The sequence below is a fragment of the Penicillium citrinum genome (genome assembly GCF_028827155.1).
Source record: "Penicillium citrinum strain IBT 23319 chromosome Unknown utg000003l:1.0-4596430.0:1.0-4598250.0, whole genome shotgun sequence".
NCBI classification, from domain to species: Eukaryota; Fungi; Ascomycota; class Eurotiomycetes; order Eurotiales; family Aspergillaceae; genus Penicillium; species Penicillium citrinum.
Genome location: NW_026622688.1, coordinates 1,188,207 through 1,205,791, shown reverse-complemented (window position 1 = coordinate 1,205,791; position 17,585 = coordinate 1,188,207). Strand labels below are relative to the sequence as shown.

The window sequence follows — 17,585 nt, the reverse complement described above, 5'->3', positions numbered from 1 at the left end:
ACACATCCAAAACGCCAAAAGTACTCCCCCCAAAAAAAGCAAAATATATGCACAGGACAGGAGAGAAGCCACAAGAATTATGGCCATCGTATCCCAAAAATAAAACAAGATAAAAAATCATTCAAGGGAGCCACCTAGCAAAGGATTCCCCTGAAGAGAGGGAGAAAGAAGGAGAGGGAGAGGAGAAGATGGTGGAGAGTATTCTCCCTGTTCTCCTTCTACGTGAGAAGTATGCTGTGTCTAGGAAATTCGAGGGAATCCTGTCAAGGAGATCATATCGCAACGCATCCCCTCAATCACACTTTCGGCATCGTCATGCCCTAATCGGGTATTCGGGGCGAAAACTCCAAAGTCCAAGCTGCCATCACGTACAGCTGCTTCCACGTCGATCGTAGGCTGCAAGACACAACTGCATTAGTTCCCGTCTATCCGCTGTGAATGTGGATGTTCATATTCCAGATAGATCACTTACCATAAAAATCTCTTGAATACCCGCCGTAGCAGATGGAGGAACTGTGTGGTTGGTATGGGCCTGGGCGAGATCTGGTGCATCTGCAGTACTGCTGTTTGTTTGAGTCTGGGTCTGAATGTGCAATGTGGATTGGTCGTCGACTAGGTCTTCGCGCTGCACAGATTCGAAATGGATCCTATCGACCCCGTGGCTTGCGTCCTGCTGGAGTTCAGGCAGTCGCAAGAAGTTGATGCAGACATTGATGCGTACCCCGGTCCATTCGGCAATCTCAGTGAGCGAAACACTAGCGTTTTCAATTCGACTGATCTCATTGATATCGTCTTGAATTTTCCGAGCCGCTGTGAAAATTGAGTCTGGTTCGTCGTTGGATGGTATGTCGAGGCGCAACGGTACAATGTTCAGGGTCGGGGCCATGGGTTCAGATAGTCCCTCCATGTCGTATGATCGATTCGCAAGATACAATCCTACTATGAGTGACCCAGTCTCATTCTCCGTACTCTTTGTAGCAAATACCCGGGCATGCACTCGAGAGTAGACTGCCAAAAATATTGATTGGACGCTAAGGCTTCGGTGTTTGGCGGCTAGCTCGACATCAGACATATTTGAAACCAGACCGGGCCGATAGAACTGCTGGATCGTTCCAAAACCACCCAATCGGCGAGTTTCATTGTCTTGGGTTGAGATTTGGCCCAGGTACCGCTGCCAGAATTGCCGCCGGGCTTCGATTGGCGAATGAAGATGTTGCAGCGCCACGAGATATGAAAGATCTCCCGAATCAGATTTTATTTCGGTCTCGTTTGGATTGCAGAGCCTTGAGAGTCTTTCCATTATGGCGGGGAGGCTAACGGCGTCATAGAGGGCATGGTGGATGTGCAGCATGAGTGCTGTACCTCGTGATGTTTGGCACGCGTGCAACGCAACGGGGACAGAACCAAAGCCTCGCTCGGTCGATGTTGATAGGCGTAGTTCATTGCATTCTTTGTGCCAGATGACAGAGTTCAGTGAAGGTCCGAGAACAAGTTGGACATATGGCACATGCGTTTGGTCATTGGTCGGGATGAAAGCCGTGCGAAGAATGGGGGCTTGCTCTATGAGACGAGTCCACGCGTTCTCAAGGGTCTCACGCTTCAAACTCGATGTTGTCAAGTAGTAGAATGCAGGGTAGAATGCTTCGCGGTTGAGGCTATGCATTGCTAGGAAGTAAGACTGTCCAGCAGTGGCAGGCATCGCCTTCTGGAATTGTGCGGTTTCGATGCCATGGGCCTTGGCCAGAGAAGCAATGTCAATGTCAGCCAATGACTCGTCCAAAACTTTTGTGATCTGCTTTGGGGTGAGTTCCGCATGGCCGTTATTCGCGACCTTGGCCATCTTCTCAATAGTGCCCTCTCGAAGCATGTCACTAACAGTGAGCTTGAAAGACTGCTTTTTCAACAGAGCAGCTACCTTGATTGCACTGATGCTATCCAATCCGAGCTGGAAGAGATTGTCTGTCTTGTGAATCGCATCTTCGGGTACTCCTGATACGGTAGATAGGACGCTGCGAATTGTAGACTCGATAGCCGACCACTCTGTGTGGCCATTCATCTGAGAAGACATCCCATTCTTGAGAACCGGCTTGGAAATCTCTTGAACAACAGAGTATCCACAAATAATCATTTCATGGCCAGCAAACTCGACGGTTTGCTTGGACTCCTCATCAATAATTGACGACAGCACATGGCCCATCTGCCCCAATAACACATGGGTATCTTCTTCGCCCATAATGCTTCCACGGCAGGCCACTCGGCCTACCAACTCCTTTTCAACGCCCTCAACTTCCACGCAAACCGGATATTCGACATCAGATGCACCCCCTGTAGACTGGTACAAGACTTGTCCAGCATCTTTGTTACCAGAAGGCCTTTTCTGATAGATGAACAGAGTATCAAAAAGATTCTGCGATAGCGCACCTGGTCTAGCTCGCCGAAGCGGGAAATGCTGATGCTCTGACATCTCTAGCAGCGCTTCCTGGATATACTTCACCAATTCCAAACGAGTGCCATGCAAAATGACACGCATCGCTACTGTGTTCATCGTGGGGAACATGACATTTTCTGAATCAGCCACATTACGACCAGACAGAACCAGTCCGAAAATAACATCCAACTTTTTGACAGAGGTGGCTAGCACGAGGGACCAGCAACTGACTAGAAGTGCTTGCATCGTGATACCATGATGCTTGCAAAATACTTCTGCCTTCTCAGATGACACCGATAACGACTTCTCTGCGCGATGAACCTCATTTGAACCCTTCACAGATGCTTTTCCCGAGGGGAATGCTACAGGCGTGCAATTTGACAGTGTGGCTCGCCAGAACTTGAGAGACTTCTCGCCTGAAGATTCAAGGATCTGTTCAAGGATAGCATTGGCATTAGGACGTGTGCAATCCTCGCCTCTGTAGGAACGGGCCACATCTTCGTGGAGTAGGTTGATTGACCATCCGTCGTAGAGAGCATGCGCAATTGAAAGAACGAGATAAGCGCGATCCCCGTCTGAGGCTGCCGTAAGACTTAAGAGCGGGGCATTTGGGAATTTGCTGATTGCACGCAGGCGTTGAGATTCGATGATGGAGGTGATGGGCTTGCCATTCAAGTCCACAACTCTAAAGTCAAACGAGTCATCGTGAATAATCTGAACGTAGGAAGTGGGTATCTTTGGATCCCAAACTTCAACGAAAGAAGTCCGGAAAATGGGATGCGCCTTTACCACTGCTTTCCAGGCTTCTCGGAGTCTTTCGATGTCCACATTAGGTTCCAGTTGCAGAATATCGTGATTGTAGTAATGTTGAAATTCTGAAGCGCTCATCTCTGCTATCATGGCCTCCTGGATTGGCGTAGCGGGGAGGATTTGGCAGACATCTCGAGAAACAAGATTCTCCTTCTCCAAAAACTGTGTCAATTTGTTTGTCATATGAGTTAATTTGGGATATGTTCCGTTCGTCTCAGTGTCTTCCACAGCGAGCTGCGCCGACATAGCTTTGACATTGCGATGGCGCATAATGGAGCTGACGGGAAGTTTGATACCAAACTTGCTCAATCGTGAAGACAATTTGATTGCATCAATGCTGTCAAGTCCCACCTCAAATATCGAGGTCCCTGGTTTGATGGAATCCACTTCGACACCGGCAAGGCTTGCAATGACATCGCGAATTGCGGACGCTTGAGGTCCCCAGTTGAATGACGAATCTTCGCTATCCTCCGCTTCATTCAAGGACTGTTCAGGCTCAGCGCTATACCCATTCGTCATTGGGGATTCCTCCACAACGCCATTGATGTAGGGTAGTTCCTTATCGGGGTTTTGAGCAAATTCGGAAAGGACATGTTGGAAGTGGAAGAGCATTCTCTGCGCTGTCTCCGGAGACAATATATTACCCTTGGCTGCAAGCGTAGCCGTGAGAGACTCATTACCGTTGCGCGTGATTTCAAATGCCAACGGATACTCGTGCTGCGCTTCGCCATCCAATGGGGTCCAGAGCTTACTGGTTGAAGACTCGTCATCGGCACTATCTCTTTGGAACACGAAAAGGGATTCGAAAAGTCGTTCATCGGGATTCTTGCCAATCCATCGCACTATATCCCGTAAGGCAGTGTACTGGTAGGGGATGGTGGAGGCGTGATAGTCATGACATCGCTGGGCGATCTCTGACCAGGATTTCAAACCACGAAGCTGTATATTACTTGGGATGGTGTTGAACAGAGGACCAATTACATCGGTAACTCCGGGAACGTCAATCGTGCGACCAGAAGCGATGATGCCTAAACATGGTACAAACGAGTAATGGTCATAGAGGGTCAATAGCCAGCAGGCGTGGAGGATAGCTTGCTCAGTCACATTGAGTGATTTTCTGAGATGATCCAGGGACTCGATACCCTTGAATTGAATTTTTTGGACAACTGATTCCGTATTCGTTGCATCGGATCGGGGCAAAGCTTTGTTCTGACAGTTTGCAAGATGTTCCTTCCAGAAGCCTTCTTCAGAAGGATCTTTGCATAGCGGACCAAGGTGGAGGACGTCCAAGAAGTTGGGGACAGGGGACTCGTTAATCTTCTCCTCGTCTTGATAGATTCTCGAGACGAGTTCAAGTAGTAGCCTGAGACTGTTCCCATCATAGAGAGCATGGAATATATTGAGACACAGGACTCGGATATCCGGTGAAGTAATCACACCAACCTCCCACAACTGCGTCATAAGACCATCAAGTCCAGAAATCCATCGTCGCAGTTCATTTTGTCGAGTTGCCTCAAACTCTTGATCAGATGCTATTTCCCTGTGGAACCAAGCGAGTGTATCGTTCTTCAGCACGATCTGAGCATACCCGTCAGGTGAAGGTGTAAATCTTGTTCGTAGCACTTGGACCTGACTTTGTGCTTGACTCCAAGCATTTTGGAGTTTTGAGAGATCCACAGAGTCTTTCAGTTCAAAAGTGAATGAGGAGCAGTAAAGTGGTGAGGGACTTGACAAGAAGTGATAAATAATCCCTTCCTGGAGTGGGGTGCAAGGGACGATTTCCTGGACGTCACTATCCGACACCCCAATGCTTTCAATGACATAGTGAGAATTTTTGTGAGCGAAGGCTTCCATGGTCTGCTTTGTATGTCTGTGTAAATTATCCAATGATGCAATAGGAGCGTTGTATTCTTGCAGAGTCTTGGACAATCCAGAGATGGTTGGATCTATAGTGGGTGGTGAGATATATATATCGGCACGGTAGGGCCTCAACTTACGCTTCATAATCAGGGATGGCTGAGCTTGAGGAAACCCTGCCTCTCTCAGGCTTCTAGCGAATGAAAGCACAGAAATAGAATCGAGACCCAGCTCGTAGATACTGGACCATGATGAAATGCTTGACTCATTGGAGCCAATGAACTTAGCCAAGATAGATATTATCTTCTCCTCCTGCGAAGTCTTCGTAGTCCGATCAACAATCATCGCGTTCAGATCCTGAATATCCCCCAAGGAGAGTTCCTGATAAATACCCTTCAAAACTTTCATGTCGGCTTTGTTATTCGGCGAAAGCGGGAATCGGGACATCGGGATGATGTGAGTTGGAACCATGTATCCCGGAAGCTGCGCGTGACAAGCGGTCTTGATTATGGACAGAAACTCGCGATATTCACCGGAAGAAAGAACCTTGACATTCTTTGACTTCTTGTCCGTACCAACCTTAGTGACAAAGGAGACGAGCTGGTCTTTTGATTGATTGGGATGCTTGATCACCAAGGTGGCCACTTCGTTCAACGTAGATGTCGACTGCTTGATAACTTCATTGATTTCTCCGATTTCTAGTCGTTGTCCACGGAGCTTGACTTGATCATCGATTCGACCCAGGAATTGAAAGCTTCCATCATGCAGAATCCTGACTAGGTCGCCAGTTCGGTAGATACGATCGTCCCACTCTGGCACTGTTTGGAATCGCTCGACTGTGAGCTCTGCGCGATTCAGGTATCCTTTCCCAACAAGAGGACCGGATACACACAGCTCACCAATTCCGCCACGAAGAACAGGCGTTGAAGTGCCAGGTCGGAAGACGTATGATCCAACATTGTCGAATTGAGGTCCAATATTAGAAGGTTTGTCATTGGCGCGCATTCTGGGGAGCATCGTACATCCAATAGTCACCTCTGTAGGACCATATCCATTGTAGATGACACCGTGTTTGCCCCAAGCGTCAAGAATCTCTTGCTTTAGCGCTTCTCCGCCGGTGATGAAGACACCCCGAGTCAAGGAAGGAACCTCGTCTGGATGTACTAAGCGGGCCAGACTGGGGGTCAGGTCAATGTGTGTGATTTGTAGTTTTTGAATCATGCCCGGTAGATCTTCAAATAAAAGATCACGAGGGCATGAAGTAACACATATTCCAACGCTCCAACTCCAGTATTGCTCAAGGACACTGACGTCAAAGTGGAATGATGCAAATTGCAACCAGCGCGAATCGTCATCCCAGTGCGGCGAGAAAAGTCTTTGGAATGCAAGCATGGCTTGTACAGCATTATCATGAGTAAGTTCACAGCCTTTCGGTGTTCCAGTAGTACCAGATGTGTATAGGCAGTAGGATGTATCATCAGGGCGGGTATCCCGCGATAGAGAAGGTTGTTCCGGGGAATAGTCTTTCAGGAAGCCGGGTTGATCAAGCACCTGGACATCAATTCCTGAAAGCTCTGCAAGATCAGCCTCCCGAGCTGAATTGCAAAGAAGGAGTTTAGACTCCGAATCTCCTAGTATAAATTGCTTTCGGGAAATAGGAGCCGTGGGATCGATAGCTACATATGCACATCCTGCTTTTAGGATGCCCAGAATTGCAATGGATGCTTCGGGGCATTTGTCGAAACAAATGGCAACCATACCACCTGGCAAAACACCCTTCTCTTGCAGGAAATGTGCGACACGATTACCGTCCTCGTTGAATTCGCGGTAAGACCAGACCTTAATCTGGAGATTGTCGATACTTTTTCCAGACGCGAATTCGAGCGCTGGCTTTTCTGGAATCCTCTGGGCGTTTTGCTCAACAAATTGATGAAGAAGCGATACTGAGGTTGGAAGTGATTTCTCTTTAGCAGGGGTGACGGAAAGAAATTCGTTGCCTATGTCCAGGTGATTATCTGCGTTGGAGTCTGCTGCAAAGACAGTCTGCTGCAGAAGTTGATCGTATTGGTGGAGAAGGATTTTGGCTTGTTCTTGTGGAATAATGTCACTTCGGTAGCTGATTCTGATTTCGAGTTTAGTTTGGCCCGGAACCAGCTCGATTGAGAGGGGATACTATGAGAAGTCAGCATAAGTCAGCGTTGGGATAGGTAGATTTTTCTCTGTATAGACAAAACGTACGTCAATCCTCGTGTCCTCATCAACAACCTCCCATGACTTCGCGTCTGTCGGACCCGAGACGAATTTCTGATAGACAAACAATGTATCAAAAAGAGGCTCATCACTTCCAAGCCAACGTTGAATTTGAACCAAGGGTGTAAATTGATTTTTGACCAGGCTGGCATTTCTCTTCACAGTGCGCTCCAAGAGCTCACGATTCGTTCCAGTGATATTGTGAGGCGAAGGCACTGAAACAAGGCACGGGAAAACGGCTTGGTCAGCAGCAGCACATAAATTACGACCAGAAAGTACAGTTCCAAAAGTCACATTTTCTTCTCCGGTATAAGCGGAGAGTAATCTTGCCCATGCAGCTTGACCAGCTGCTTGTAATGTGACACCCATCTCCTGACAAGAGGTTTCCAGTTCCTTGAGAGTAGCTGAGCAATGCATAGAACTTTCAATTAACTCTTTCCTTTCGATTCGGATGGGATGCAAGTCGGGGAATTTAGTTGGATGAGCTTCAGACGCGAGACTTTGCCAGAAATCTCGTGATGCTTCATCTGACTTTTGGCTTTCAACCAGGATGGGGCCAAGGGTTGCGGCGATTGATGGACATTCTGAGAGAATCTTTCCTTCATATGATGCCATTACATCTGAAAATATCGTTGTCAAAGATTGCGCGTCGTAGATTGCATGCAAGGCCGAGAAATGCACGGTGGTGATGGTATCATCAGATTCAACATCAACGGCCCAAGTAGGCTGATGAAAATTCTCGAGGATTCGCCGTCCTTGCTTCTCTGCGGAAGATACGGTATCTTCATTCCAGGGAAGGTCGATACCTGGCTGGTAGGTAATCATAGCAAATGGATACTCTTGATCATGTAACTGAATGAAGCCAGTTCGAAGCATTTCGTGCCGAGACATCACGGCCGACCATGCTTCTTTGAGTAGTACTCGATCTAGAGGTACCGAATACTTCACTGCCATCTTATTGAAATACGTGCTGCCATTGGAATGAGTGAAGAGCGCAAGCATCCCATTTTGAACGGGAGTGCAAGGCCGAAGGGATTGCACTTTCTGCCTAGGAATCCGAAGTTGATCGCAAATAGAGTGCAAATACTTCCTTTCGAAGGCAGAGAAGTCGAACGATTCTTCGGTCTTGTCGTTTGTGTTGTCATCCAGAAGAGAAGCGATTTTGTCAATAGAAGCAGCCTATATTTGATCAGCTTTCGAATATTTCTAATTAGATATTGGGAAGTGCCTACCTCGAGAATGTCACCCGCTGTTATCTTGTAGCCTAGCTGACGCAATTTTCCTGTAATTTGCACAGCATTGATACTATCCAATCCCAGCTGGAAGATTGTAGTATGCAAAGATACAGCTTCGGGGTCAACCTTAGAATATTGACACACGATCTCTCGCAGTAGCTCTTCCTGAGAAGACCAAGGTCGGGAAATCTTTGTTTGCACAGGAATTTGCGACCTATTAGAAATCCTTTTCTGGAAGATTTGCGGGACTGCACCACCGATGGGTCGTTTATCGGAGGCCTGAGAAAAGGGATATTGAGTCGTATGCTCGACTAGAGCCACAAAGTCCTGCGCAAGTCTTTCCGCGACTTCCTGTTCCAAATATGACTTCTGGTAATGAAGAGAAATCGAAATTCTGTCTTCCTTTTCGTCGGGAATCACTTCACAAACCAAGGGGAATCCCATATTCCCTTCATCCGAAAGAAGTTCCCAATACTTTGGATCCAGCTCGGCACCCCTAGTTTGAAGAATAACCAATGTGTCGAAGAGCGCGGAGCCTTCGGTTAGAGTCCGTTTCTGGATATGACGCAGGGGTGTCAGTTGATGGGGTAAGATATCACTGTTGTGTTTCTGGGACAGTTTCATTGTATCTGCGTTGGTAGAATTGGATGTAAATTTGAGTCTCATTGGAAGCGTGTTGAAACAGGGTCCGACTATTCGATCTGCTCCCTCTAAGGGAATCGTACGGCAGCTGAAAACGTTTCCGAAACAGACATCTGATGAATCTGCATAGAATGACAGAAGCCTAGCCCATGCAGCATGGAAGACGTTTAATGGCGTCACGGAGAGGGATTTGCACTGCCCCTTGAAGGAGGAGAAGGAATCTTTCAAGTCCACCTGGATCTGCTGGGAAGCGGACTCGCCTTGCAAGTCTTGAGTAGGCGTGGGTAATAGACTCGGTGAAATGCCAGATATGTAGCGGTCCCAATATCGATCCGAAAATTCTGTACTGGTCGACAGCATATAGTCAATGAACTTATGGAACGGTGTAGTCTCTTGCAAAGATTGGCCTGAAAGCGAAACTTGAACTTCCTGCAGCAACTGTGCGATTCCCTCTCCATCATACAGAGCGTGATGAATCGACAGCAAGAGATGTGTGGTGTTTGCAGTTCTATCGGCGTATAAAGTCAGCGAATATGGAAGCATCCCCTTGACTGGAGAACCGCTTTCGAATTCCGCCTTCTTCTTCTCAACATCATCACCAAGTCCCTGGGAAGAAACTTCGGCATATGACCAGGGTAGAGCTACACTACCCAGTACTATTTGAGCAAATGCAAATCGCTTGTCGTTAGTTTGTCTGAAGCAGGTTCTGAGAATATCATGTCTCTGCAACATTTGAGTCCATGCAAATTTCAGTTCATCAATGTTCGTGTTCACACGGAGAAGCAGGTGATTGAAATATGCCGATTCAGTGTCCGACTTGGCTGCTAACATTGCTTCTTGGAGAGGCGTGCAGGGGTATAGCTTTTTGATGATCAAATTCTCACGTGTAAACTCGGCCTCGACTTCACTGCGGAAAGCTTCTTCGAAGAACAGTGTGGAATCATGCGATGGATCAACAGGAACTTCTTGTCCGTTTGTCATGACGTTTGCAACAGTCGCTAGCTGGGCAATAGAGCTGCGCTGCAGGATTGTCGATACGGCAAGCCTTGTCAGTCCAGACTCTTGCATTTTCCGTGAGAACGAGACTGCAGATAAAGAATCTAGTCCAACTTTGTAGAAGGAAGTGTGTCTGCGAATGCTTTTCAGATCCATGCCAGTCACGTCGGCCAAAGCAGTAGCAATTATCTGTTCAATGTCGTCACGGGGAGCATCAGAGGATTCTTCATCGGAATGAAGAGAATATAATGCCAGCCTCTGTGTATCCATTTTCTCAATCTCCTGTCGTATCATGGCAAGGTCTGTTTTATAGGACCTCGTCATCGGAATGACGTCCATCGGAACAAGAAGGGATGGAACCATTGATGCCGAGAATTGTGTCGAAAGCCTCGTAAGAAGATCTTTGGCTATATCTTCGAGATTTTCGGAGACTCTCATGTTTTGAGTCTTTTTTGATGGAACCCAGATGGTTGCCAATTGCTGCTGGTTAGTGAGGGGACTTTCCACTACGAAAGTAACAGAGTTTTCAACCATGCCCGATGACAACAATGTATGGTTGATTTCACAGGCAGAAATTCGCTGTCCCGAGACTTCTAGGTCAGAAGCTAAGGATATGGTTCCGTCTGGAAGTATCCTGGCGCGATCGCCAGTTCGATAAAGCCGTCCGAGCCGAGGATGATCAATGAACTTCCCAGTCTGGGCGGCATTTGATTGAGATATTTGTCCCTAGCGATAGAAGTTAGCTACCATTGCATTTTGTAAGCAGAGCATTTGAAGCCCTTACGATCTGATCTCCGGCAAAACAAAGCTCACCAAGAGCACCGCGCGGCAGTAGAGTAACTGCCGTCTTGTCTGTTGTAATCATCGCATGCATGTTCCTCATGGGCAGAGCAACACTCGTTGAAGCTGTGGTATTATCGATGTCGGCGCAAAGAGCAACGACTCCGAATATCCCATCGGTGCTGTAGCCTGTTTTCCACAAAAGTTGTCAGTAGTCTAAAGTCATATCTTATGTCAGGTCATATTCTTTTACATACCAGAGCAAAGTCCCTTGCCAGCCCAATTTCGATATACCTTTGCTCCCAAAGTTTCGCCCGAGATAAGAAGATGTCGAACGGATGACACATGCTCCGGATCCAAAGTAGATGACAATGTAGAAGTCGAATGTAAATGCGTGATCTCCATTGCGTTGACAACATCCCGCAGGTTAGTCGGAGTTAATTCTTCAACTGATGAGCAAAAGGTGATTCCTGCATTCCATGCAAAAATTAAATCGGCAAAAAGTCCTATCCCATCGTTAGTATACCTGGAGGTGAAGGGGGTCAGAGATGAGCACTGACCAGCAGAAGAAAGGTGTGACGTATGCAATAGCTTCGAATCAGATGGAATTGTATAAGAGTCAGCGAGGGCATTGAGATGACTCCGCATATTGCGAGACGAAAAGGTAACGAGGTCTATCGAATCATTACTTGTTGAAATCATTGGATAAATCATGTAGAAGTCGTCATCGTCGTTGAAAGAAGCATTTTCATCATATTCATCAAGATTGTCTGGGAACGAAACTTGCGTGGTCGACTCCAATGCCGTCAACCCATACCAAACAGGGGTAGTTCGATTATTTAGAAGATATCTTGGGTTCGCGGTAGCAAAGATGGAATTTTTGAGTCTTGTGGGATCATTATATGCCAAGGGTAGAAGACCAGCTCCAATTTTAGCTAGGGCAAGAGTAGAAATGAATGTCTCGGGGGAATTGTCAAGACAAACTGCTGTCAGATCGCCTCTCTGAATTCCCGAATGAGTCAGGTATTCGGCCATCTGATTCGAGCGAGATTGAAGTTCAGCGTAAGAGATTTTCGTTGAGCTGGTGATCGATGAGCTAGAGCCAGTCTGTAGTAAAATCTCAATTGCCGTGCGTGAGGGATCGGTGGAAGCAATCTTCTCGATACCGGACACTAGTCCTGGAAAATCGGTCTGTGTCTTAAAATCTGGATTTGAGGTTGACATTATTGATCTGGGAAGCTGACCAGCGACATCATCAATTGTAAGTGTAGGATTATCAAGTAAAACAGAAGCCACGGAATCAATCTGTTCCAAGAGGATTTGAACCTGCTCCAACGGCAACAATGATTCTTGATATGACATCTTCGCATGAATTTTATCTTCTCTTGGCTCGAGATCCAACAAGAATGCGAATTCAAGGAACTCTGTGGCGTCAACTTCTTGAATTAACGCATTCGACTCATCTGACCAGATACTGTCCTGCCACACAAGAGCAGTGTCGAAAAGATTTCTCTGCAGATCAATGCCGGATGCCTTCTTGATATCCTGTAGAGAGAGGCTTCCATGCTCAAGACATTTGATATTTATGTTTTGAATTGCAAGCATGAGATCTGTGATATTATGCATCTTGGATAGGTCCATGCGTGTAGGTAGTGTTCGAATACATGGTCCAAGAACCATTTCAATCCCCTTAACTGGTAAAGTGCGTCCTGAGAAAACGGTCCCAAAAACAACATCTTCTGAGCCGAGGTAGGTAGAGAGAAGGTAACAATAGGCTGCCTGGAAAATGGTTTGTCGACTGACTCGCAGGCTCTGGGAGACTTCGTTGAGCTTGGAGACAGAGATATCCAATACTCTGTGTGCTTCCTGTGTCTTCGGCGGTACATTTGTTACGCCGTGAAAGTTGGGAAAGGCGACCGAGGGAGATCCTTGGAGTTGATCTCTCCAGAAGTTTGAGGACTCGTTGGCAGATTCACTGAGTTTATACTCAAGGAAGAAATCGGTGATGATGCTGTAGGGTGGCTTCTGGGAGAGTTCCTCTCCATGCAGAATGCGTTGAAGGTCCTTCAGGATCAATTGCCAGGACCATCCATCATAAAGTGCATGGTGGATATGTACAAGTACTCGCACACCATCATTTGTCTTCTTTAGCTGGAGTTGTAGAGGATGCAGTAGATCAGACTCGGAAATCAAGGTACGGTCATAGTCAAATGTGTCGCATTCCTGTATCATTCGGTCATTGTGGCTATTCCAGACAAAGCGAGCGTAAAAATGTTCCTTGAGACCGATTTCAACAAATCCTGAACGCAGGAACGCATGTTGCTCGGCAAGTTTGAGAAGTGCATCATGAACGCCTTCCAAGGTGACAGTAGGCTGAATCTTCAGCTCAATCCGATTAGAATAAGCTTTGTTATCTCGAGCGGTTTCCATTATCATGGCCTGTTGAATATGGCTACATGGTTCGATTTCAGCGACCTGGGCATTTAATCCCATACTTTCTATCCTTGCTGCACCAGCATCTCCGACAAGCTGACGGATTCTCTTGATGGCTGTTTGAACGTCTTCCTTCGATTCACTCGTGTCTTGTTCTTTCGCAAAGCGCCAGATGCCATCTATGCTATCTGCTTCTAGCAAACGAGCCACATCTAGACGAATACCTGCGTCCAAAAGATGAGAGGCGAGTCGAATGGCGGCGAGTGAATCGAGACCAGATGATACTAGAGATTCAGTAGGTGGTACCTTTTTGTCAAGCACATCAAGTACGCAAGATGCGATCGTTTCCTCGACCTCATCCCGATATGTAATTTGCTCAATGGTTTGAGCGGCATTGCGACGACGAATGAACTCAGCTTCAAGTCCTTTGCGATCAATCTTTCCTGATGGTAATTGTGGGAACTGATCGATAAGAATGAATTCACCCGGTACCATGAATCGAGGCAGCAATTTGCGACAGGTATCTCGCAACTGGCGGTCTGAGGTCTCTTGGTCATTGACCAGTACAAATGCTGCCAAGCTGCCACCACTCACAATAGCAACGGCGCTTCGTACACCCGACGATCTGCAGATGACGTTTTCAATCTCGCCTAGCTCAATTCTTTGTCCTCGAAGCTTAACTTGACCACTGGAAATCCGTCCAAAGCACTCAATCTCTCCCGTGGAAGACAGGCGCGCCTTGTCACCTGTTCGGTACAGTCGACCATACTCGGGGCTTTCGATGAATGCTTTGGCATTCTCTTCTGGTCGATTGATGTATCCATCTGCGAGCTGGGGGCCTCCTACAACAAGTTCACCAATTTGACCTATTGGCAGAGTCTGAAGCTCAGCAGGACGTGACTTATCCTCTGACTCCAAAGACATAATGAATGCAGAAACAGTCTTGAATGGTTTCCCAATTAAGTTGACGGCCGAGTCAGCTGAGAAATGAGTGGCAGCAGTACAGTGGATTGCAGCTTCAGTTGGTCCATACATTCCATGGAGAATACCATCCGACTTCTCGTATTGGCCGAATTCTTCCACGACGTGCTTGGTGAGCATTTCGCCGATTGTCAAAAGAACTTGGAGACACGGTGCAGCTGCTCGAGTGCGCAGCAATTCTCCCGCTACGGTTGGAGTCAATTCAGCTGCGTCGACTCTCATTTTCGTCATAACGTGTGAAATATCAAGTAACATCTGCTCTCTCTCAGAGCCGATCAATGTTGCTCCACGGTAGAAAGGGAAGAAGACTTCAAAAACGGAGACATCGAATGTAGGTGAAGCGAATTGTAAGAATCGATGGAAATGGGGAATCAATTCATCATGGGCAAGTAAAGATTGAGTAGCAGCCAAATGAGAAATTCCTACACCTTTGGGGCGACCGGTCGAACCTGATGTGTACATCACGTAGGCCAGATCAGAAGGGGAGATTTGAACGAATGGATTGGAAATTTCGACATCATCAGTTGAGTTGACAATTTCCTCCACGTTGATGACTGCCAACTGTTCATCTTGTGGTACTCGAGTAGATAAACTACTTTGTGTAACCACGGCGGATGCAGCAACGTCCTGCAAGATAAATTCTATTCTGTCTGGTGGTGCATCGATATTCAACGGACAAAAACCGCCACCAGCCTTGAGGATTCCAAGCCAAGCAATATACAACTCAAGGGATTGTGGTAAAAGCACGGGAACCACCATTCTCCGACCATCGGTTACACGAGCAGCGGAAGCATGAATGATTTGTGTTGCTAGTTTTGAAGAGAGTTGATCCAGAGAGCGATACGAGAGACAGCGGATGTTTCCATCTGCGGCCAAAAACTCGATTGCATTATTTGAATCATTGGAACCACTCATGGCAAGCTCGTGAAGAAGTTGTGGACCTGGGAGCAGCTCAGGCGAAGGGTTTGAGATTGACAAGGCAGGAGAAGAGGAAGAAGACGAAGAAGAAGACACTGGGACAGGCAGTTCTACCTGCTTGTCCAATGGGTCTAACTGGGTGACCTGCTCTTGTATGATCTGCTTCAACTGGCTACCCAGTCGTTGCAAAGTTGAGACATCCATGCTGGTGGAAGATAGCACACTTGTTTGAGATTTGCGATTTATGATCCACGACAATGCAGCAGAAGTAGAAGAGAGTGAAGGGGAAGTTGAAGAGCGAGTTGAAGTAGAAGAAGAGGCTGCTGCTGCTGCTTGTGCTCCAGGTGCTAATGAAAAAGTCGAAGAAGAAAAATGTTTAAAATTGCTTCCTGAGAAGTCCTCACAGATCGAATCTTCAAAGATCACCGCGGTAAATGAAATTGAAGAATAATTTCGAAGAAAGTTTGTCGGCAGGTCGTCGGCCGTGTTTTCTAAGTTTGCAAAGAGGATTGTGCGAGCAAGTATATCCACCTTGATCGGGGAATTGTTGAATAAAAAGACGGGCATATGCTCTTTCGTGCACGCAGTCAACAATCTAGCCCAAGACACGGCGACGAGCTCCTTTGAAAGCTCCTGCGTATCCACATTGTGGGATATAGCGCGATTCGCGGACTTGTCGCCATCTTTGATGGGCATTGAAGTAAGACGGTCCATCATATGAGTTTGGGGGTGTTAGAGAGCGGATTGACAATTAATGGATCATGATTGAATGATGCTTATAGATTGCTTATTGTAAAGGATGTGAGTGGCTGTTTGGGCGCGGAGGGTAGAGGGTCTTATGCAGGTCGGTAGCCGCGTGAAATAAGTGGTGTGGAGGGGGTTAGATGAGAAGATGGGGCGAGGGCCGTTCTTCAAATTAACGGCCGAAAGGGGAGGTGATGGTAAACCTGGAGGTAAAAATCCAAGGTAATCAAGAGGGGCAAATGACGATTTCCAATCATAAAAGTATATCATGACTTGAGTTTCTGATTTGTAGTGGCAGTGGACAGTGGTGGGGGGGGAGGAGGGGAGAAAATGAGAGGGGAAGAGGGAGGGATCTGCTTCTGCTGCAGGGCCGAGACAAGCGCGGAAAAAGAACCAAGTGGGAAAAGGTTGTGGATGCACCTTTTTGGCCTACTCCAACATGGCGTTGAAAAGTCCACTTTGGATGTTTTCTTTTCTTGTTTCGCTTATTGTACAGCTTCTGTATGGTGATGGAAGAAGAGGTGGTTGAAAAGGATGGTGGTCGGACGATACACTACTGCAGTTCTGTTTCTTTGATGCACCTCCATTGGATGATTTTATTTTCCTTAACAGGGAAAAAGACGAAAAAAAAAAAAAGGTCTTCTTTTACGTGTTTGACATTTCTTGAAGATTGAATGACCTCGGAGTTAGCAGTGGGTCGTTGATACATGAAGATGACGTACAAACTTCGTACAAGACAACCATGGCAGTATATCAGTGTTTCTACTTCAGGAGTAGTTAGAGTAATCAATTTTATATTCACGTATATTCACGTATCTAAGTATACAATATACTAGAGATATTAGGGAATGATGAGTATATACATTGCTGTATGCTGTATACTGTATACTGTATACTGCAAAGCAACTGCAACGCAATGCGCACGCAATGCACGAAAGATCGCGGAGAATGGAGAACGTATGGGCTAACCTAACGCTCAGACAATCTGATTGTTTGGGATTATTTTAGTTCAGCCCCACTAGGAAACGTACACGAGGCACTTTTACTTTTGATTTTTCAACTTTCCTTTTTTTTTTTTCCTTCTTTTTCTTCTTCTTCTTTCCCCACTGCCAAGAATGAGTGCGAATTCTAGCCGGAGTATTGGCTACCGCGGGTTCCGTAGTGCGGCCGTGTGGGAGGGAAGTATCGGTGACTTGGAGTACCCGCGCCCGATGTCGGATATGGCAGATATATTCTTGCCGTACACTTGAACAGTTGGGTAGAATATTTACATAGTACAACATTGGAGAGTATGGCTTACTGCTATACATATGAAGGTGCCCGAATAGATCGGAGGAAAAGTTTCTAGATTAAGCCAAGGCTGCCATCTGCCATCTGCCAGGAACTAACATGAGAAAGTGGGGAAGTAAACTCTGCAAAAGAAATATCATACTAATATTTCTGTAAGAATATTAATTATAAGATATACACAATAGTATTATGTCTACGTGTATATGTACAGTAGATGTACT

General features: G+C 46.7%; 1 protein-coding gene across 1 annotated transcript; it reads right to left on the bottom strand.

The window, feature by feature from the left end:
• Positions 1-240: 240 nt before the first annotated feature.
• N7469_003693 (uncharacterized protein) lies at positions 241-16,044 on the bottom strand (the record flags this gene model as incomplete). Its single annotated transcript, XM_056642613.1, has 6 exons — positions 241-396; positions 473-7,267; positions 7,334-8,524; positions 8,578-10,944; positions 11,003-11,187; positions 11,256-16,044. 6 exons carry the CDS (start codon positions 16,042-16,044, stop codon positions 241-243), a joined length of 15,483 nt encoding a protein of 5,160 aa, XP_056502025.1.
• Positions 16,045-17,585: the final 1,541 nt, after the last annotated feature.